This window comes from Pongo abelii, chromosome 5 (genome assembly GCF_028885655.2).
Source record: "Pongo abelii isolate AG06213 chromosome 5, NHGRI_mPonAbe1-v2.0_pri, whole genome shotgun sequence".
In the NCBI taxonomy this organism is placed as follows: domain Eukaryota; kingdom Metazoa; phylum Chordata; class Mammalia; order Primates; family Hominidae; genus Pongo; species Pongo abelii.
Window position 1 is genome coordinate 15,294,623 of NC_071990.2, and position 23,793 is coordinate 15,318,415.

The 23,793-nt window shown below is 42.8% G+C and overlaps 1 protein-coding gene across 8 annotated transcripts in view; it reads left to right on the forward strand.

Moving 5' to 3' along the window:
- Positions 1–23,793, forward strand: part of JARID2 (jumonji and AT-rich interaction domain containing 2) — a 280,235-nt gene that overhangs the window by 116,751 nt on the left and 139,691 nt on the right. For 5 of the 8 annotated variants that reach the window (XM_063725366.1, XM_024248373.3, XM_063725365.1 and 2 more), the window contains one exon: positions 14,373–14,508. The exons of 2 other annotated variants lie outside the window; for them this stretch is intronic. In XM_063725366.1, the coding sequence (XP_063581436.1) occupies positions 14,373–14,508 (136 nt within the window). Of the gene's footprint in view, positions 1–14,372; positions 14,509–23,793 lie in introns of those variants that run through there. One more of the 8 variants, XM_054557232.2, reaches the window with a different exon arrangement.

Genomic DNA, 23,793 nt, shown 5'->3' on the forward strand with positions numbered 1-23,793 from the left:
TTGGGTAATTTCTCTTTCTATCCAAGGCTCTTCTGTGTTAGTCATTCTTTATATTTTATTTATTTCTATTTTATTGCTTTATAATATTTAATTAATTAATTTTTTTTTTGAGACCGAATCTCACTGCGTAGCCCAGGCTGAAGTGCAGTGGCGCGATCTCGGTTCACGGCAGTGCCTCCTGGGTCCCGGTTCAAGCAGTTCTCCTGCCTCAGCCTCCCAAATAGCTGGAATTACAGGCATGTGCCACCATGCCCAGCTAATTTTTGTGTTTTTTGTAGAGACGGAGTTTCACCATGTTGGCCTGCCTGGTCTTCAACTCCTGACCTTGTGATCTGCCCGCCTTGGCCTCCCAAAGTCCTGGGATTACAGGAGGGAGCCACTGTGCCCGGCCTGTTTATTTTATTTTATGAGACAGGGTCACACTCAGTAGCCCAAGCTGGAGTACAGTGGCTCAATCATAGCTCACCGTAACCTCAGAACGCCTGTGTTCAAGTGATCTTCTCACCTCAGCCTCTTGAGTAGCTCGGACCACAGGAGTGTGTCGTCATGCCTAATTTTAAGTTTTTAGCTAATTTTAAATTTTTGTTGTTGTAGAGATGAGGGTCTCTTGCTATATTGGCCAGGGCTGTCTTGGACTCCTGGGCTCAAGCAGTCCTCCTACCTTAGCCTCCCAATGTGTGAGAATTAAGACATGAGCCACTGCGCCCAACCTAGTCTGTCTTTTTTAAAGCATCGTTTTCCCAAAGGCTCTGAAAACCTTGTTAGCCAAAAAAAAGGCACGGCAAGGTCCGCCAACCTTGACTTGACTTCACTCCTGACTATTAAATCAATACGTAAAGGCTTTTGTTTGTTTTGTTTTTTGTTATTTTGCTCTTCAGTAAATTAGGGCACCTAAATTTAGATTGAGTTTCAGTTAAAACCACCCAACTACATTCATGTCTCTGGACTGAACTTTGATATTTTCTCTAGGGTCTGTAACAGGTAACAGCGCATTGAAAAATTCAGTGAAGGTGACTCCATTTACCGAGATGAAAACCTTTGGATGTATTCAACTCCCTTCTTTCACACACTCCACATCCAGTCTGTCAGCCTTCTCTTGGCCCAGCGTTGTAAATGTTCCAGAATTTAACCAGTTGTCAGTCTTTGGCACTACCCTGGTCCTCATTTCTTGTACAGGTCACTGCCTCAGCCTTCCTTGTTTTTCCACACCACTGTCCCCCATGATTTGCCCTCAACACGCAGTCAGTGCTCAAAGTCTGCTGCTACTTTGCTCCCAAGTCTCCAGTGGTTTCCCATTTAGAGCAAATTTGTTATCTCCCCCACTTCCTCCTCTGTCCTTTCACACACATCACTGAAGTGTAAATGGTAAATTTCTACATACATCCACTTTGCTTATAACACATCTTTTGTTTCTTGTATGATTGCAAGCTGTAAAGATAGGAAGAATTGTAACTTTGCTTCTTGATAGCCATATTTGCTTTCCCTAGCAGCTTTAACTTAAAATGAAGTTGTATGTATGCTATGCCACCTTTTTTTGGGGGGATGGGGTCAGTCCTCATGGCTTTGGGTAAGCATGAATTTCTTCATGAAACCCCCAACTGCCACATTATTCCAGTGTCATAGAGCTAAACAACTGCAAGAAACCTCATTCTGCATAAGGGAAGAAATGTTGGAACTGGCTGGGATGCATGGACCAAAGAAAAGGTTCAGTTTTGTTTAGGTAGCTGAAACAATGGTGATTGTTGCAAAGTATTGTTAGAGGTAGAGTTAAATCTTGTCTTTGGATTGGGAGCCTTTTTTTTTTTTTTTTTTTTTTTTGAGATGAAGTCTTGATCTCCCAGGCTGGAGCGCAGTGGTGTGATCTCAGCTCACTGCAAACTCTGCCTTCTGGGTTCAAGTGATTCTCATGCCTCAGCCTCCAGAGTAGGTGGGACTACACATGTACCAGCATGCCCCGCTAGTTTTTGTATTTTTAGTGGGTTCTGCCATGTAGGTCAGGCTGGTCTTGAACTCTTGACCTCAGGTGATCTGCCTGCTGCGCCCCCTGCCGCCCCCCAGCCTCGCAAAGTGCTGGAATTACAGGCATGAGCTGCCCCACCAGGCCTGGAAGAGGAGTCATTTAACTTGTCGAAAATGTCAGTTTAAATGTTATTGAGGTCTTCTCCCAGGGTTACATAGGATCATGCATTCTTTGCAATACAGAATGAACAGCCAGCCTTAGGTCAGTAAGTGAAACAGACATAGCTGGTAAATTAAGACTACTTGTTTATTTCTAGGTGCCAACACATTGGTATGAAAAAGAATTGAGAATGGACTTTTATTCTTGTCTCTTGAGAAAGGCAACTCTCTTTACTGTAGCATTACTGTGGAAGTCATGATCAGTATGCAGTTAGTAAACACTGGCATTTGTTTGGACACGGGGTCTGACGACGAGAGCTTTTGCCCCTATGAGATGCTCATACCTTATCAATTAGGGGTGTTGGTAGTTGTGTAGAAATTAAAGCCTGTAAGGGAAGTTAGGCTGATGAAAGGTCTTTATGGGCTCTGCAAGGAAATTTGGAGTTTTCTTCTGTAGATTCTGGGGAGCCATGGAAAGGCTTCAGTAGGGGAAGTGGTGATATGGATGGAGTCACTGCAGCGTGGCTGTGTTTGTAGAGAAAGAACGTGGGGTAGATGGTTGGAATTGGGATTAGTTGGTGGTAGAGACATTTTAGGAGATTTGTCTTTGGAAAGAGATGAGATTTCTGGTTTAAATAGGTATCCAAGGAATTGAGAGACAGACAGGATTACCTGGATTTTGAAAGCAAATGTCAATAATGAGAATAAAAGTGCCAAGTCCAGTTTGGGTTTCTAGACCAGAGTAGCCAGGAAGGTGGTGTGGAAAGGGTTGTGGTGGGGAGGGAGGAGATTGTCAAGAAGATGATTTAGTAGTCATCGGTATTTAGATTATGATTGGAGATAAGGGGAGGGCAGAAGAATCAAACTTGAAGGTGGTGGAGGTGATGAAACAGCAGAAAAGGTATTTTAGTGTGGCAGGAAAACCAGGGGAGAGTCCAGTTGCCAATACAAAGTTTGCGTTAAATTTGGCAATTACAGTGTTTCTCATGGCAGTGAGAACAGTTTTCCTGGAAGACTAGGATGAAAGTTGAATACACTGCATGTCTGCTGTTCAAACACCAGCACTTCTCACGTGTAATCCGTGAACCAGCAGCATTAGCATCACCTGAGAGAATCTCAGCAAAAGGAGGCTGTGCACAGTGTGTGTTCACAAGCCCTGTGAGTGTTTCTGATGTCTGCTCAAGTTTGCTACCATTGCCTTAGATAATTATTTGTTTTACACATGAGCCACTGTAAGATTCACAGAATTCCAGAATTGGAATCCAGGCTTCTTTGTACCTCTCACTCACTGTTCTCTTTCCACCTGCCACCTGTTTCCCTATGTTGTGTCTTGGAATGGCCTTCAAGTGCCTGCTATGTGCTGGACTCATTGCTATGTCTCAGGAACATAAAAGGCGAGGAAGACACAGACTAGTCAGAATGTGGTCTGTACTACTTCACACCTCTGAACCTCAGTTTCAGAATTGAAAAATGTTTGTGTGATAAGTATGCTAGTTGTAAAATGTGGAAGAGAATGTATGTACAGGAAATGTGTGTGGCCTGTCGCTTGGTGGACACACGTTATTAGTGGGAAATGCTTTTTGGAGGGAAAATATGCATCAGAATGGTTTCTGGAGGCCCATACCTGTAATGAAAGGGTGCCAATTCCGGGCTGGTTATTAATGGGAGGGCTGGAGACACAGGAAGGGGTTAAGGCATATGAGACAACTTCACCTGTTTCTGGAAAAAATAAGGCAATATGTCAGTTTATGTTAAGTCCAAGGACAGAGTTTATTTGTAGACTTTCTGTTAGTGTGGAAATTTGCATAAGATAGACAAAAATAAACTGGTGGTTTGTAATATAACATGACCAGAGATAACCAGTCTTGTGACAATATACGTATACTTCTGTTTATTTCCTTGCTGGGGTTAGGGTGGGGTAGTTACTGTTCAACCAAAAAAGCCAGCGAGTCAGTCAGGCATTGATTGATCTCATAAAATGATCCCCCAGCAGTGTCCTGGGTCCTGGTGGAAGAAACAGCGGCACTGACTCCTTGCCATCACCCACCGGTCCGTAATTCTAACCAGCCCTGTCAGTAAGGGGCAACCATGAATCAAATCATGCTGGCTTTGGCCACCCTGTGGGTACTTGGAGACTGGCTCATGGAGAGGACTGGCTTTTGTCTGGCTTTAATCCCGGAGGCTTTATTTTGTAGTGATTTCCTTAGAAAAGGATTTGAAGGTGTAGGAAAGCAGTGCGTCTTCAAAGCTTTGCAGACAGACTTTACTTCATCTTCAGAATGTCATATACGTTTCCTGCAAAACCCGTAGAGGCCAGATGTGGCCCGCAGGATTGGAACCACTTCCAACCTGGAGAGTTGTATGAGTGGATATCTGCACTTTGAATAGTTCTTGCCTGCTTTAGACTCTAATTTTCATGTAAAAAATTTTTTATCTCCCACAGTTTTCTTGGTAAATGGAGTAACACATAAGGCACATACTTTGAAGACTCTCAGGGATGTAGTAAAATGCACTATCACATAACACACAATGTCAATTGAAACCCTATCTAATTTAATGCAGATATGTCAGTGCTTTCCAAAAGAACTTCTTGTGATGAGGGAACCATTCTGTAGCTGTGTTGTCCATTGACAGGTGGGGGCATTGTGGCCATTGAGTAACTGAAATGTGACCAGCATGACTCAAGGACCTTAATTTTAAATTTTAATTGAGTTAATTATAAGTACTTACATGTGACTAGTGGTTACTATATTAGACGGTGCAGTTTGGAATATGGCATTTGGGGATTTTTTGGGGGTATATCATAATGAACATAAAAAGGCATTAGTGATTAAAAGATCCAAATATTAGAATTTCTTTGTAAATAAATTAACATAAATTCCCAGGAAATTCTAGTAACATAAATTCCCAAAATGAAGTCGTATAGTTGCACACTGGCATTGGTGATATTGAACTATTTATTTGATTTGATTTTTGAAGACACTGGCCAATAATTTATTTGTAATTTGATTTCCTCGCCACCACTCCTTCAGTGAAGGTACATTGACAATCCAGGTTTCTGTTAGATGCTGGAAGATAATCCTGCTGTAGATCTTGGGTCTTTTTTGATTGTGTTGAAAAAGTGGACTGTTAGATCCAGCACTGCAGGAGGGTTTAATGCCGTGTCGCGTGGTTCTGGCTGCTCTGTTCCCTGACTGCACCCTTTAACCATGAGCGTGCGGACGTCTTGCTGCCATGCTGCTGCCTTGACGACGGCGGATGTCTGACATGCTCAGACGCAAAAGAGCTGACTTGGCAGGTGCCCAGCAGATTTTTATAAAGGCTCAGTTGGTGGCCGGAGATTCAGCCTGTCAGAGTTGTGTTATGCAATAAATCGTTTTCAGCAGAAGTTCTTAATCCAATTTCAGCTGTAGCTTTTTTTTTTTTTTAAATAGGCAGTAATCAAAGATAAGTACACATTATTTAATGGGAGTTTGGAAGAAGTAAAACTCTCCTTGCATAAGCAGTTTCAGGCCGTTTACTTTAACCTGGGAAGCCTGTCTGTCTGAAGAAATTTGCTGCTTGAAGTGCTTTTAATTTAAATCCTAGGCAAGGGAACATCATTCACAAGTTCAGTAAATAAGTTTCTTCTCTCAAGATGTTTCCTGGCCCATTATTTCCATTTGTGAATGTTACCCAGGCTTCACTTCATTTGAATATTGACAGACTACTTTTTTTTTTTTTTGGAATTAAATCAATTGGAAATTATTAGTTACTGTTACTTTGTTAGAAGGGAAGAAAAGGTTATTTTAGACAAAGTTGAAGTTGTACCTTTCTCATTTTCCTTCATCACCCCCAACCCCATTTTTGTTTACACTTAATCTGTGGCAAGAATCAACATTCCCTCCCAATTTTTTATTTGGTGCTTTTGTTTTTCTCTCAAACTGTTGCTGGAACAGGTTTGGCATATCAGGCAGCCACAAGTTGTTTCAAGTAGGGTGATTTAACAGCAGGTATATGAGAAACACGTTCTGAAAATAAAAGGCATTCATGTACAGGATTCCAGTCATGTATCCTTGGGAGGAGGAAATAGCTGTCAATCCTTTCCTTGTCCATGGGCCCAGTTTTTTAGAATTTTTTTTCATTTGCTCTTCAGCTCTGTACAACTGTTATTCACCTCCACCATCCTTAATCCCGTGATATGACATTGCATGTTGGTCCTTTGGGCATTGGAGTCAGGAATAGCACTTCTTTTTCTTTTTGAAAGTAGCCACATCCCTCCACCTGTAGAGCTCTGGAGTAGGATATATGCAGGGGGTACGGGGTAGGGGGAGGTGGGGTTGGCAACTCATCCAATTGCCTTGTCTTAGCATTTCTGTGAATTTTAATGAAGAGGCTCTGTGTTAAGAGATCTTCCTACCTGTGATCCTGAGTGTTCCTTTCCTCGCATCTCCCATGGTCCCATCAGTTCGAAGGCGATTTCTGCATTTTAGTTGGTTTTACATACTAGGGGTTGTGAAGAGCCTTTGATGTCCTGTGCCCCTGCCCAGTGGAAGCAGGATTGTTTTTTTGCAGCACCTTCCGTAAGTGTGCCTAGGTTGCCACCTTCTGCCTCTTTATCACCAGGTTGTTATTTAAAACGTTGGGGGGTCTGAATTCCAACTTTAGAACAGATGTGTGTCACACTTAAAATCCTATGTCTATGTTATATTTGTTTTACAATATTTATTGTAGTGGCTTTCTTTTTGGTGATATGGTTAAAAAAAAGTCTTTGTGTCATTGTAGGCTTTTGTTTGTTTGTTTTTAATTGATTCAGATTTCCTGGAAGGGGCTTGGTAGAGTTGGTTGACCCATGACCCAGTTTCCACTAGGTGTTTCCCTGTCATTACTACCAGTGCCCTTGATTTGGATAATAAATGACTAGACCACTCTACCTGTGATGCATGAGTGTCTTAGGTAGTTCGCCTGCAAGTGATAGGAAATTAACTGTCTTCCATTTTTAAATAGATGTAATTGTCAGAAAATTGATTTTTAATTATCAGAAGTGTGTTTTCCTTTAACCTATGCTTTTTCATCTTTGTTTCCTTCTCCCAAATCAAGATGGCCTGAATTTGAAACCATAATAAAAACCAAGGTATGAACAAATAGCATAACGATGGTTTGCCAATTCTAGGCTAGTAATAGAAAATTCCTCCCCTACTCCCACTTCTATCCCCACTACTAATAATAGTATTTTTTTCATATATTGTTTACATGAAGCCTCTAAAAACCAATAATTTTAATTTTGCTTTTACCTGGGAGTCAGTGTGAGTTACATATTTAACATTTCTGGCTACTAACACATTTCTGAGTTTTGAAATTTTACTTCCTGATCTGGCATCTGCCATGGACTGACTACCAATGCCACATTTGCGTCAGGACACTGGAATTCATCTCTAGAAATAACTAAAAGTTTCACGATTACTTCCTTTCCCCCATACCTTTGACTCTAAAGGGAGAAAGCAGTGGTGTGGACCTTTATACTAAAGGAAGGCTGAGCAGAGAAATCACGATTATTAAATGCAGGTGGTGCTGAGCTCCCTGCCCAACAGTGAACCCTCAGGAGAGGTTTGCTGTTAGTACAATCATGATGGAGTTTTCAAGTCTTTCCAGGTGATTCCAAGTATCATCCTCTGGGTGGCACCCGTTCTGCGAGCTTTTCTGACCTGGATGTCCCTGTTTTCTTCCACTAATGTACTTGAGTCCTCTTTAGAGATTTTTGAGGGCGCATATTATTGAAGAGTTGGCTATCGCTGCAGAACAGCATCCTGTAAAGGCTTTTTCTTGGTGGGTGATCCAACCAACCTTGAGACAAATTATAAGAACTCTTGGTGTAGTTAGATATTATATCAAAACAATCTAGTTTTTAAAAGTGTGGATCATGTACCTTTTTGTCTTGTAAAGCAGTTCATTAACCTGGTCTGAATACAACTTGGTTGTATTATGCACACATAGCTTTCTGTCAGTGGCCTGTAGAAGGTTTTAATTTTGATGTTTTTTGTTTGTCTTCAAAATGAGTAGAGGGGAGCATCACAGGAAAATAAAATTGTATCACTGGGAGCTGTGCTTTTGGTTGGATTGGGTCCTTCATTTGGTTCTTGTTTCATGGTGATGCAATGCTTTTACTTACTTCCTCCCCATCCCTGCAAAGAAACAGCCACCATGGAGGATATAGTTAACTGCAAACTCATGAGATCCTGCAGTGCAATGAGAGTGTGCATCAAATAGAATTATCTTCTTGTACGTGTTGGATCTGTTCTGGAGGATTATTCGCATGTTTGAATGTATATTTAATTCTGGTTGTTGGGTTTTAAAGAGATGTCATCCCAAGTTGAGTAACCAAAAGAGGAGGGTTGATAGACCATGTCCCGTAAGGAATGATTAAAGGAACTATCATTACTTAGTACCATACCCTTTTGGGTGTTTTCCACTGTGTTCTTTGATCACTGAAGAGGAGTTGAAGGAAGATTTCTCAGGGTATATTTATATAGACATCTGAATTCTGACGGTAATACTGGCCACACGGGATGGACGTTTGAAGCATTCGTCTTGGAGGTTTCATCTTTTCTTTCTGATGGAATATAGGCGCAGGATGGGGTCCTACTTTGCAGAGCAGAGCTTCTGAAACTTGACCGTGTACAGGAATCATCTGGGCATCAATGCAGATTCTGAGCCCCTAGATCTGGATGGGACCCAGGAGTCTGCTTTTCTAACAGGCTGCCGAGTGGTTAAGGTACAGGTGATCTGTGGGCCACAACTTGAGTTGCAAGGCTGTGGAAGGATATGTTGACTCTCTAGCCCGGACCGCCAGCTGTGGAGAGTTGTTACATGGTGTTATCTGATAAAAGGCATATGATGCTGTCATGTGCTTACTTTCTGAGCTCTGGTATTTTATGTGTCTATTATAGAATTCAGAACAGTGAGTGGTTCTGTTTTCCTTTTTGCCTTTTAGTAAAAAGACTCACAGTCCGGGTTAGAGATAACTTGCAACGCCAAGATGTGGCCCACAGACCACCTGTACCTTAACCACTTGGCACAGTGTTTTTTACTAATTTTAGTAGAGTTAGTAAAAAAAAAAATATTATGACCATATACAAGTTCCTGACCAATTGCTGTTTTTGATAAGAAATTCTATTATTTTCAAAAGTGGCAGTAATCCTGCAGTTTAAAAGGAGCCATCAGTTTTCCTCTAAAGGGTGTATTCCTGTGTCCTGTATATTAAGCTGACCAGTAAACCAGAATGGATGGGGTGCTTGGTTTTGTGGGCCATTCCAGAGTGGGCCAAGAAGAGATCTGCACTGTCAAACCCTGACTGATTCTATCAAGGGGCCTAAAGTGGTTTACAGAGGGCAAAGGGGATAATTTGGATTTTCAGACAGTGAGGTGCAAATGGGATATTAGTTGACTTGAACATATGATGGGGAATGAATTATTGGATTTAGAGGGTGAGGCAAGAGCATCATGAGAGATTGCTGGAAATACAGGAGAAAGAGTCTGAACAGGTGTAAGTGGGGTAGGGGAAGAGTAGCTGGAATCATTGGTCAACATTTAGCAAATGGGATCATGACAGAGTTGTTACATATGTAAGACCATGTGGACATCTGGACATCTGAACTGGCACTTTTTCTTACAGAGAACACTGCAAAGTGGCTGAGGAATGAGTGGTAGCAGCCACTGTGGAGGAAGGGTGTCTCCCCTAGGACACCAGCCTCTGCTGAGAATCAGAGGTGTGGCTGAGCCCCTTGGGATTAGTCTCTGTGGGGAGTGTTTTATGAGGATAGCAGTGTGACTTCTGGCACTGGATGTTAGACACAGACACTGGCAGGGCAAGTAGGGGTAAATAAATGTCAGTGGGAACAGTGAGACTGAGCTTCGTTGAGTTTCTAATTGATTCCAGAAGTATTTATTCAGCTCTTGCTATATCAACCATGTTTTAGGAGCTGGGATACAGTGGTGAACAAGAGTAATGATTTCCTTGCCCCATGGTTAAATGGCTAATGAAATAAGACAGCTATTGAGAAAATGGAAAGGAAGCTCTGTATTGGGTGTATGTATTTTGAGTTTGCTTGACCTCTAATGATAGAGTTTTATCTGGGCTGTTTTTTTTTTTTTTAAAGACTTGCTCTGTCACCCAGCCTGGAGTGTGCAGTGGCACGATCACTGCAAGCTCCGCTTCCCAGGTTCATGCCATTCTCCTGCCTCAGCCTCCAGAGTAGCTGGGACTACAGGCACCCACCACCACGCCTGGCTAATATTTTGTATTTTCTTTTAGTAGAGACGGGGTTTCAACATGTTAGCCAGGATGATCTCAATCTCCTGACCTCGTGATCTGCCTGCCTCCCAAAGTGCTGGGATTACAGGCGTGAGCCACCGCACCTGGCCATATCTGGGCTGTTTTTTAGAGCGTTCAGTACTGGTTGATCCTGAATGAAGAATGATATAGCCACAGCAGAGTTAGCATTAAACTGGAAGGATATTTCTTCTGGCCTTCCTCTCCCCCATCTTGGATAGGTTGAGTGCAGGCACACCTTTGCTGTCTCCATCTGGGATTCTGCTAGAGGAGTATAAGGTAAGGATGATTCACCATGACTCTACAGTTGGGAAAGGCAGCTTAATTGAGACTATGTGGAATTACTACCTACTGGTCTATCTCTTGTGAACAGCACAGAGTCAGCTCATCTACTAGATTTGTGTCTTGCATCAGCATTGAGGGAGCAGGTGATAAGTCTCAACCAGCACTGTAGATAACAAAAGAACAATTGTGTGTTGTGTGTGTTTTAAGTTTGAATTTTAGTGTGTAGCATTTGAAAACCCCATAATCTGTGTCATGGATTTGCTTCTCCTGTATTTAAAGTACTTTATAGGTGTAATGAAGCTGCTTGTGTCAGTAACTGAACCTTAAATGCGCTTCCTTTCCTGTAGTTTTCATCTCACATGGTTTATGTTTTAATTAGACATTAGTTGTAGGGGAATAATTCTCTCAACTGGAGCCTGAGGTCAGGATGGAGGCATCAGCCTGCACAGGATGCAATAAATCGTCATGGGAGTTTTACATTGGAAGCTATTTTGGGGCCTTATAATTTATAAACTGTGTACATGTAGGAAATAATAGTTTATAATCTCACGTCATTGTTTGTTGTGGAGATTCGAACAATGAGAATAGGAACCTGGTGGTGATGAAGAGAATTCTGTCTGACAGCCTTTATGAATAGACTGAGGCTGCTGAAGAGGTAGATTTCAGCCTAATAAGCATTAACTCCTCGTGCAGTTAACGCTATCATTCAGTTGCAGCTAATATATTAGGAGAGCTTTCTTGCAAACCCAGGGGAGTTGCTGTAAAGATTAATTCAGCTACATCATGCTTTTCATGTGTTGTGGTGTCAAGTCAGCTGCGTTTTTCTCAGGTTGGTTATTTGGGTTCCTCCATTTTTCTGGTTTTTAATCATTTGATTGGGAAGGTCTCCAGTGACCTACACGCAGTAACAGGTTAGAAATTGTGTTTCTCTTGTTAGGTTGAGGCAAGCTTTGCTGGCTTCTCTTAACCTTCATGTCCGAACCCTGACCCCTACCCTGGTCTGTGGATGTTTTGGCTGTCTTGGGAGAGCAGGCAGAAAGACAGGATGTACCTCCTTCTAGAGGCGCTGCCCAGCAGTCTGCAATCTGAAATCCAGTCTGAAATCTCAGCCTGGCAGGCTTCTGCAAGTGAAGGATGTCAAGGAGAAGGTGGAAATCCTAGTTCTCTCAGGCCTGTCTTCCTCTTGCTGCAGAAGATGGAGAATTACTCTCATTCTAGGAAATCCTTGAAGCTTAACGAAAGTGCAGCTTAAGTTATTTAGGGCTTAGAGTCTCTATGAGGTTGGATTTCTAAAATGAAGTTTGTATTTATGCAGAGTATAGGAATGTAAGTGCTGGAGGAGACCTCAGATCATCTAGACTTCCCACTGAGTCCCATGGAAGTTTTCCATGATCCTTCAGAGGAAAAACCAATTCTTTTGTATAAACCGGTAAAACAGCACCAGACTGCCCATGAGATTTTCAGCCTTCTCCTTGAACAAAGGGAACCTGAATATCCAAAATACCCAAAATCATGATTTTACTTGGGATATTGTTTTTATTATTATTATTATTATTATTTTTTAGACGGAGTTTTGCTCTGTCTCCCAGGCGGGAGTGCAGTGGCGTGATCTTGGCTCACTGCAACCTCCGCCTCCCAGGTTCAAGTGATTCTCATGCCTCAGCCTCCCGAGTAGCTGAGACTACAGATGTGCACCACCACGCTCAGCTAATTTTTGTAGTTTTTTAGTAGAGACAGGGTTTCAACATGTTGGCCAGGATGGTCTCAATCCCTTGTGATCCATCCACCTTGGCTTCCCAAAGTGCTGGGATTACAGGCGTGAGCCACTGTGCCCAGCCGTTTTTCTTATTCTTTTAAGGCCCAAAATATCTGTATGCTTCCATTTCTTCTTTCTTTCCCTCCCTCCCTCCCTCCCTCCCTTCCCTCTTTTCCTTCCTTCCCTCTTTTCCTTCCTTCCCTCTTTTCCTTCCTTCCCTCTTTTCCTTCCTTCCCTCTTTTCCTTCCTTCCCTCTTTTCCTTCCTTCCCTCTTTTCCTTCCTTCCCTCTTTTCCTTCCTTCCCTCTTTTCCTTCCTTCCCTCTTTTCCTTCCTTCCCTCTTTTCCTTCCTTCCCTCTTTTCCTTCCTTCCCTCTTTTCCTTCCTTCCCTCTTTTCCTTCCTTCCCTCTTTTCCTTCCTTCCCTCTTTTCCTTCCTTCCCTCTTTTCCTTCCTTCCCTCTTTTCCTTCCTTCCCTCTTTTCCTTCCTTCCCTCTTTTCCTTCCTTCCCTCTTTTCCTTCCTTCCCTCTTTTCCTTCCTTCCCTCTTTTCCTTCCTTCCATCTGTCTCGCTCTGTCTCCCAGGCTGGAGTGCAGTGGCACGATCTCAGCTCACTGCCACCTTTCCCTCTAGGTTCAAGCAGTTCTCCTGCCTCAGCCTCCTGAATAGCTGGGATTACAGGCGCGTGCCACCATGCCTGGTTAGTTTTTGCATTTTTACTAGAGATGGGATTTCACCATGTTAGTCAGGCTAGTCTCGAACTCTTGACCTTGTGATCTGCCCATCTTGGCCCCCAAAAGTGCTGGAATTACAGGCGTGAGCCACCATGCCAGGCCTGCTTCCATTTCTAAAATGAACTTTTATAAAATGCTTAATTAAGTCTTTGATGTAGGTGTGTGAATGTAAGTCCTTCTTAGATTAACAGCTACAGAAGAGAACCTCTCAATATCGTTAGCCATGTGAATCATCATCTATTAATAAAAACTATAGTGACTTAATCTTGCTGGTTCTTTAAACATGTATCTCTTCCCATTTACCTTGCTTTAGTAACTGTTGTCAACCATGTCTGTCTTCCCACCTCTTGCTCTGTCTCAAGTCTCTGTATAATTTTTTCTTCCCTCTTTAGTGCTTTTAAAATTTGAGTCTTTCCGTATATCTTTATGACTGGCATTGCTGGAATAGTCTCTGGGCTGGCTATTCATTTTTGGTCATCTCTGCATTCATTTTGTTAATTCTTAAGAACTTGTATTCGATCTGGAGCAACAGACATGAGGTTGCCAGTTTGAAATGAGACCTTCAAGATCCATCATCAGTGTGTACATTAAAAAAAATTCATGCCAGTTGTATGCCGCCAAGATCGATTGCCTCCTCCTGCAGTAATCTCTCCTTTTATTTTATGTCTTCTGACTGGATTGTAAATTCCTTGAATGCACAGCACCTATATCTGCTGTATCCTTTGAGCTTCCAAGGGAGACAGCAACATTTTTAAGAGTTTCGTACATATTTCTATTTCAGTGTACATTCTGGCATTGCTCGCTTTATAAAACTCAAGTAAAATGATTCATTATCCTTCTGGTTGTGGGTATAACAACACCTTTTTCTGAACTTTGTCAGGAATATAAAACTATTACTAGTTGATGAACGTATTTGATTTTGGGGCGTATAAAGAAGTGAGATGGTTGTGTGTTGCTTTCATTCTTTTTAACAGCCTGTGGATTCACTTTTCTTTGAGGCCTGTTCAGAAAGGTCATTATCCCTTTACCTTATGGGTGTAATTCTGACATTCAGAACTGGGTAGTGGTCACACAGTACTTGTTTGGAAATTCCTTTAAAATAAAGTTTATTTTGACTCTGAATATTGGCTTGCTTTCTATTCAGTAACTCCTCTCTTTTCTTATGTTTCTCCAGGATGACAGTGATGGGATTCCGTGGTCAGAAGAACGGGTGGTACGTAAAGTCCTTTATTTGTCTCTGAAGGAGTTCAAGAATGCCCAGAAGAGGCAGCATGGGGAAGGCATTGCTGGGAGCCTGAAAACTGTGAATGGTGAGTTGACTCTTGGAATAGCTCGTTGGAATGTACAATACCTCTGGGCATGGACTTGTTTCCGAATTGGATGTGTTCTGGCAGCTTGTGCTTCCTGGTCTAGGCACCTAAGGGCAGTCTGTAGGCTAGGTGAATCTGCACTCCAGACATCCTGTTGGGTTTATAGGGTTGTTTTTGTGTTCCTTTATGTACCGCGTTATATAGTGGACAAAATACCTTAGTCTGTTCTATAGGTCCTGTCTTGCTGGTTTTTCTATATGTGTATGTCTTTCCACACTGGTATGTGAGCAGAACTCTTTGATGATCTTGCTGAAATGTGGAGTCTTTAGTTCTTGTCCCCGGGTTGTATAGGAAATAGCCTAAATCTTTCTGTCTACTGCTTTTCCTGCTCTCTGGCTCAGCGGCTTTCTCATCCCTCCTTCCTTCCTTGCTGGGCAGGTTCCTGCAGTGGGACAGCTTTGCATACCTCTAGAAGTGTGCTTCTTCCTGGATGATTATCACTTGGCTCCTTGATGCCCGGAAGGAAACTTGTTCCTATCTGAGTTTGTTCTCATGTCTATTTTGAACAGGGTTTGTATGGTACAGATGAAGTCATCCAGTTTGTCCATCTGAGGACAAACATTTGCTTGTAGTTTACTATTTCAGGGGAATGCAGTGACATTCTATAATCTCTTGTGTACTTATCGGGATTACAGTTAAAGTGAATGAATTGGCCATATTTTGGTTTATGCTTCCTTGGGGCAAGGAGATGAGAAAGAGCAGGTTCTTGTTCTTTTTTGAGAGCTGTGGCTCTGGTCTTCGGAGAGTCACCACATATGGGGTACTTGACAGTTTGTCAGGGTGCCAAAGGACAGGTTCACCATTGGCTTCCAATTTGTTTCCCACCACCTTAATTGTAAGGTGAGTTGTCTGGCAGCCTCCTGTTGGAACTAGTGTTCACAGGCACTAGTGCACAACAGTACCTGTTGCTGCTCTGTTTCTGTGGGGCCACGGCAGAGTTTCCTGAGATGGCCTCTCTGAACTTCACCATTCACCCTAGTTGTGCTGTCTCCTTCCACTGTTGCGTGACTTGAAACAAGAGCCTCTGTCCACCCTCCCGGGTTTTCTTTCTTATGGGTGACTTGCGTTTGGAGGTCAACCATTAAGGCCATAGTGGTTCAGTCATGTGTGCGTCCCTCAACTAAATGTCACCCAACATGTATGGGAAAGGCCCATTTTGAGTCTTAACATTTGCAGAAAACAAAATAAGTTGTGGAATCTATTGCCATAGAATCCAATTTAGACCCTCATAGCTGCTTTCCTAAAAGGCACTCTGCCTTGTTATGTGGGTCTCCAGCAGACAGGGACCCTAGCCATTCATTGCTTGTAATACAGTAAACTAAAAACCTTGTGTCTAGTTGGAGAACATTTGATGTGATATAGATCGTGTTTATTGTCATTGATTCACGTTGAATGTAGCATCTTGCTTGATTAAATGTGGAGGGTTGGGTATGAAGGAGAATATCACTTAATCCTAGAGGTTAGAGTGGAGCAGTGACTGCTCTACTGTTAGATTGTGTGGTTGTGATGCTCTCACCGTACTGTTCAGGAGTGGTGTAATGCCTTAGTGTTTCTTGGAATTGCCAACAGTGGAAACAAAAACACCCATATTTTCTTAACTGGGAAACACCAGCTTTTAGAACAAGAAGTTAGCCAGATGTTCAGGATTTAATAAAGGTAGAATTTGAGTAAATGAACAAAAACTAAAGTTTGTCATTCCAGAAGCAACCAGTGCTGTCAGCCAGTTGGCCAAATGTAGGTTTAGCTCTGGCATAGTCAAGGGATTGATGATACTGAGGAGAAAATCTCAGTTGGCAAAGATGCCCCCATTGGGTCACTGAAGTCTTTTTATTCTGGCACCACCTTCATAAAGGAAGGTTAGTTTTTGTCATGGTAGTTTGCTTTTCATCCAGATAAAAACTTTTAAGTCTTTAAAAAAATAAGGGACACCTCGGCTTCTCTTTTGGTTGTGAAATTGCTGTGAATATGCCATTTTCTAGTTTGTGTTGGTTTTTATGAAGGCAGCATTCCAAAGTTACCTTTTTTTTATTCTGTATGTGGGATTTCTATAGCAGTTCTGAGTAAACAGATCTCCTTGTTTCAGGACTTGAGTGTGCTTTAAGAATCATTATTTTGCTTGGTGCGGTGGTTCATGCCTGTAATCGTAGCACCTTGAAAGGCCGAGGAGGGAGGATTGCTGGATCCCGGGAGTTCAAGACCAGCCTGGGCAACAAAGTGAGACCCTGTCTTTCCAAATAATAGTAATAATAATAAATTAGCCAGGCATGGTGGCACATGCCTCTGGTCCCAGCTGGTCAATAGGCTGAGACAGGAGGATCACTTGAACCCAGGAGGTCAAGGCTACATTGAGCTATGTTCACACCACTGTATTCCAGCTTGGGCAACAGAGCGAGACTCTCTTAAAAAAAATCATTATTTTCAAGGCAGCTACCATCTTAAACAAAGTGTACTTTCTTATTTTGGGGAGCTACTTGGAATCACTGGAAACCAGAATTGGTATCATTGGAAGAGCTCCTCTTCTCTTCTCTAGGTGTTTTGGGAGCATGATCCAGAGAAAGCTCAAACAGCAGGGAGCAACCAAGACTTTCGGGCTGGTGAGGTTGGGAGTAGGGGTTCTTGTACTGCAAGCTGTGTTGTGCATATGTATATGGACGTGTGTGTGTGTGTATGTCTTTGCTTATATATGCGTGTATGTGTATGCATGCTTTGCTGAAAAATCCCTTTTAGTTTGAGTGGATACTTTATAGTCAGCCATCACTCATGTCGTATCTCATAGAAACACTTCCTAAATGTCAAATGAAATCAGAAGATAGGTTAGTGGGAGTGGAAGCAGGGTGTATTGGTTTGTTTTCATACTACTGATAAAGACATACTGGAGATTGGGACGAAAAAGAGGTTTAATTGGACTTACAGTTCCATATGCCTGGGGAGGCCTCAGAATCATGGAGGGAGGTGAAAGGCACCTGTTATATGGCGATGGCAAGAAAAAATGAGATTTCGTGAGACTTATTCACTATCACAAGAATAGCATGGGAAAGGCCAGCCCCCATGATTCAATTACCTCCTCCTAGGTCCCTCCCACAACATGTGGGAATGCTGGGTGATACAATTCAAGTTGAGATTTGGGTGGGGACACAGCCAAACCATATCACAGGGGATGGACTATAATGGTGGTGGTTTTTTGTGAGACGGAGTCTCCTCCGTCACCCAGGCTGGAGTGTAATGGCATGATCTTGGCTCACCGCAACCTCCACCTCCTGGGTTCAAGCGATTCTCCTGCCTCATCCTTCCAAGTAGCTGGGATTACAGGCATGCACCACCACACCTGGGCAACAAACTGAGACCCTGTCTTTACAAATTATAGTAATAATAATAAGCCAGGCATGGTGGCACTTTTTTTTAATCTTTAGTAGGGATAGGGTTTCACCATGTTGGCCATGCTGGTCTCAAACTCCTGACCTTGTGATCTGCCTACTTCGGCCTCCCAAAGTGCTGGGATTATGGGTGTGAGCCACCCCTCCCGAGCCAGGATGGATAGGTCCATGCAAGATGTATGTTTTTTTCAATTTTTTTTCTTCTTCTTTTTTTTTCTTTGAGATGAAGTTTCCTTTTGTTGCCAGGCTGGAGTACAGTGGCGCTATCACTGCTCCCTGCAGCCTCCTCCTCCAGGTTCAAGTGATTCTCCTGCCTCAGCCCCCAGAGTAGCTGGGATTACAGACACTCGCCACCACACCCAGCTAATTTTTTTGTGTATTTTTAGTAGAGGCGGGGTTTCACCTTGCTGACCAGGAAGGTCTCCATCCCTTGACCTTGTGATCCGCCCACCTCAGCCTCCCAAAGTGCTGGGATTACAGGGGTGAGCCACCCCACCCGGCCCTCAATTTTTTATATATATATATATATATATATTTTTTTTTTTTTGGTTAGTTCCCAACCCGTAAGATTCCTTTTCAAATGTCAAAATGTTTCCACTGGTTCATTAATTTTTAATTGTCACAGAAATTTGTCTGGTGGTAGAGTTGTGAGATTGTCCAGTCCAGAGCCATTGGTAGGAGGTGACATATGCTGTCCAAGCAAGGATGAGAACATGTGCCTTAACCCCAGAGAGGGGTGGGTGGTGGTGGAGCTTCTGCCTCCTCTTTCATGCTTTCGAGGTTGGGGACAGTGACATGCCTGTGAGAGCCCTGGCGCTTCCATCTGTAAACTGAAAGACCCATCTAACTATGGGGCCTTTATGACTGTTAGATGTGGTAGTGACTTTCTTAAAGTCAAACTGGTATTTAATTCACAGTAGCAGAATTGGAATTGCAGCTGAAGTCCTGTAACTTTGAATCCAGTACTTTTTTGCAAGACAGAACGCATGAAAACTACATTGGATCTTTGCAATAGGAATATTGAAAAGAAGATGTTTTGTTTTTTTCCTATTTCCAGCGTTGTTTCTGGATCTTTGATTATTGGAAAATATAATCGGATGATTGGAGGCTTTCCTGGGAAAAATCATTTGTTTTTACCATGATATTTAAAAATAACAGCAGAATGGATTTTACAGAATTGTTATCTAATTTGAAAATAAAATACACATGACATCTCCTGAATCATTGGCATCCTGGTGTGTGATGAACAAGCAGCCCTTTGCCCTTCATCTGTGTGAAGGGGGTCGGGTATCTGATGCCTGGGAACAGTGTGGACACTGCAGCTTGTATCTGAGCAGTGAGCTCAGCTGCCCTGGTTCTGCAGGTCTGTGAGTACTAATAACCTAAGCAGACATAAGATAGTGGAGACACGTCGTTTTTCATGTCATAAAATCCATGTTTGCTATCAGTCTTGTTTTTGTGGTTTTACAGTGACAAGGAATGAATTTTTTTTTTGGCCCTACTATTGGTAGGATATGTGAGTTTTGAACAGCCTCATGAGTTGTCTGTGTAGCAACTGATGCCATCATTACAGCTTGTTGGTTATTGCTGGGCTTAAGCGTGAGGTGGTAAGATTTGCTGATTGTGAGCCTTCTGTCTACTTTTTGTTGTAGATAATGCCACTTTTCGTGGATGTAATAAATTGACAAAAGCTTTGGAAAGGACTGGCAGAGGCTGAGACCTTGGCCACTCTTTGAGGGCCCTTGGCCTGCTGGGGCTAAAATTAGGGACATTTAAATAATAACATGCTACACAAATAATGAGTACACATAATTACACAGTCAGAGAGGGGAGCTATTAACTGTATTTGAATTTCATTTGCTTCCTATAAATGTCATCTCAGATCAAGTCCTTTGGCCAGCAAAACACTCTTGATGAGATTTAAGGGACCCTGGATTCATTTTCTTAAACTTACCCCGGGCAGTAGTTGTGATGGCTAGCCTACATTGAGTTCTCACTATTTGCCAGTTATTGTTCTAGTACTTTAGCTGTATTTTACTCATTTAATCTTCAGAACAAGCAATTTTATAGGTGAGGAAACTATATACTAAGAGTTGATTAGCAATTTGCCTACCCAGCTATTAAGTGGAAGCGTCAGGATATAAGACCAGGCCTTTTGGATCAGACCTCCCATGCTTTCTGGATAAGAGCTCCCAAGCTTGTAGCCCCCACTTAGATAAGGAGAAGTAATTTTGGATCCTTTCATAAAGATAGCATTCCAAAAATAAGAATTTGTAGGAAGACTTTACTTTTTTTAAGTAGGTATTTCTTTGGAAGGAGGTAAGTGGATTTTTTTTTTTTTTTTGGTCGGGGGCGGGGGGTGAGGGGATGGAGTCTTATCTTACTTGCTCTGTCGCCCAGGCTGGAGTGTAATAGCGCAATCTCTGCTCACTGCAACCTCGGCCTCCTGGGTTCAAGTGATTCTCCCACCTCAGTCTCCTGAGTAGCTGGGATTACAGGCATGTGCCACCATGCCTGGCTAACTTTTGTATTTTAGTAGAGAGAGGGTTTCGCCATGTTGGCCAGGCTGGTCTCAAACTTCTGACCTCAGGTGATCTGCCTGCGTCGGCCTCCCAAAGTGCTGGGATTATAGGTGTGACCCACCGTGCCTGGCCGTCAGTAAGTAAATTTTTTATTGGGAAAAAGAACCTTGGAAGGCATGGTAAGTATTTATTGACTGTGTTTCTGGGCTTTATTTATGATTTGTAATTGAATTGATAGAGGGTATCAAAAATGTAGACTGCGAATTGGTTTCCTCCTCTCTTCAGTCAGACACACAGATGCATCCATTAGTTTCCATTTCCTCACTTAGAGTTTTGTGTTTTTAATGCTGTTGTCTGGCTGGCTGGAACTCACTGGAGGGATGGTGCATGGATGTTTTGGCAACAGCTGCCAATTTGTAGCCAAGGACCAGTATTGGAAGCGCAGATGTAGGACATTCTGTAGCCAACACCCCCCAGGCTCCCTTTAAGAAACATAATTTTGAACTCCTTTCAGAATCTTTCAGTCATTTCCAAAGATTCTTGATTTGTGTGGAATGAAATGTGGGCCCAACTGTGAATTCATTGTTCACCAAATATATTCACACAAGTCATAAAAACGTTATTGGTGAGTCAAAATAAAAAAGTCAGGTCACATGGTCTGATTTATGTAAGTTTATTTATGGGCCATATTTGAAATAAGTGTCTGGGGTAATAAAGTGATCTTCCCCCTATGAAGGGGAACACCTGTCCCTTCTGTTTTCGCTGGAGACTTTCAGGTCTAGCTGTACTAGAGATGGTGCCTGCTTTATCATTATCATTTATTATTATTATTTTCTTCTGAAGACAGTGGCTTATGGGCCGGGTGCGGTGGCTCACGCCTGTAATCCCAGCACTTTGGGGGGCCGAGACGGGCAGATCACGAGGTCAGGAGATTGAGACCATCCTGGCTAACATGGTGAAACCCTGTCTCTACTAAAAATATAAAAAAAAAAATTAGCCGGCCGAGGTGGCGGGTGCCTGTAGGCTGAGGCAGGAGTATGGCATGAACCCGGGAGGCGGAGCTTGCAGTGAGCCAGATCGCGCCACTGCACTCCAGCTGGGGTGACAGAGGGAGACTCCCGTCTCAAAAAAAAGAAAAAGAAAAAAGTGACTTTACCGAAGTGTTGATGTCTGTGTGCTAGTCTCCTCCTCTGCAAGCTGTAGGGAGACCAGTTGCAGCTTGAGTTTTCTCTAACACTCCTGTGTCCTGGCCTCCAGACTTTTTTCTTTCCCTCTCCTGTGTCCCCTGATGTGAGGCCACACTCCGTGTGAAAGAAAGCTGGGTGAAATGAAGGGCTTCAAAGTTGCTGAAAACAACTTATTTTTTCTTTACAAAGCAAGCTACATTTGTTGTGGAAAGGCGAGAAGGCTTGGGCTCTTTGTCTTTCAGCTGCTTTTTTGATGTAGTGATGTAGGTGGGGCATTTCTCAGATTTTCATTTTGTAAGTGTTGGAGTTTTTGTTACGTGGGAGGCATTGTGGGTATAAAAACTGAGATCAAGTTGCTTATTTTGGTCAAGTCCTAATACCTTATTTCATCCCTTCTAAGATGTCATTGAGTGATGCACCATTATGTTATGTATCAGTAAGCAAGAACAAAACAGTACTTCCAATTATGAATGTGGGGCATCTTAATTATGAGATGCATGCTTTAACATGAGAAAAATAGGTGCAACTTAAAATCTGTGAAGCAGGATAAAATACTGTAGGATAAATGCTTTAACAACCAAATGGGGCCGGGTGCTGTGGCTCACGCCTGTAATCCCAGCACTTTGGGAGGCCAAGGCGGGCGGATCATGAGCCTGGCCAACATAGTGAAACCCCGTCTCCACTAAAAATACAAAAATTAGCCAGTCATGGTGGCGCACGCCTGTACTCCCCAGCTACTCAGGAGGTTGAAGAAGAAGAATTGCTAGAACCCAGGAGGCAGAGGTTGTGGTGAGCCAAGATTGCACCACTGCACTCCAGCCTGGGCAACAGAGTGAGACTTTCTCTCTCTCTCAAAAAAAAAAAAAAAAAAAAAAAAAACACACACACACACACACACACAAAACCCCAAACAGGTGTATGGGTGAGTGCAGGAGGCTAGCAGGGAGGCAGATGATGTCAGAGGCCCAGTCTTAATATACGGGAAAAGTTGCATATCCATGAGCCTTGCAAAGGGGCCTTGAAAGATGTGAGTTTTCTGAGCAAGACCTTGGGGTGGCAGGGCTCAGCAAATATTTGACTGGACTGTTGGTGTCATAATCTAGTGGGACAAATGGCTGCAATGGCCGGTTTCTGTGGCCAAGTCACTTGTACTGGTCTGACGCCAAAGGAGTGTTGTGCAAAATTAAGGACTGCTAGAGCAGGAAGAGTCTTTCTAGAGGTATGTAGGTCAAACTCGTCATTTTACAGATGAAGAATTTTGAGCCTTCATGAGAAACTTAACTGGAAGGAATGGATCATGCTGAAGCCTGATTGGAACCAGAAATCCAATTTAAGTGACAGTGAGGCGCCACGCTTCCTAGTAGGCATGGCTGTTTGCACGCATTTCCTGGAGCGTTCAGAATGGAGGTGCCTGAGGAGGTTAATGTGCTCCTCTTTCGGGTCACTTTGTGCTTGACACCCACTACCCCTGTCTTTCTCTCAGCCCGCCTCCTTTGTCAGTTCTGTGAACTGGGCTCTGTTTCCCTGATTACATCATCATTCCCATCCAATCCTGGACGGCTTTAGGAGGGACACAGCACTCAGGTAGTGTCACCTGTGTAGTGGAGTCTGTATGTGTAGGGCTATAGGGTGGAGGAGGTGGTGTGTGTAGGGAGACAGAAGGGAGGGAGAGCAGTCTGAGCCCTAGTTGGGCCTATTTGCTACAGCCTATTTGCTTGTGCCAGTTTTTATAGAAGTTCAGTTTCAAAGGAGTGAGGAAGGCAAATGGATGGAAATTTGTTGTAGTCTAGAATTTTTTTTTTTTTTCTTTGAAACAGGGTCTTGCATGTTGCCCAGGCTGGCCTCAAACCCCTGGGCTTAAGCAGTCTTCCCACCTCACCTTCTGAGACACTGGGACTACTGGCATGTATCATCATGCCCAGCTTGGGATTTTTTTTTTTTTTTTTTTAAGCTGTAGTTCCTTCTATAAGGGTCTCTCTAGTTTCTTTGTGGATGAAATTAATCACTCCCCCTCCATGACATCACACTGGAAATTATCCCTCCTTCATCATTTACCTCTCTTTACTGGTTCATTCTCAGCATTGTAGAAACATGTTCTTATTTTTCCCATAATAAAGTAAAGCCTCTCTTGTTCTTGCATCT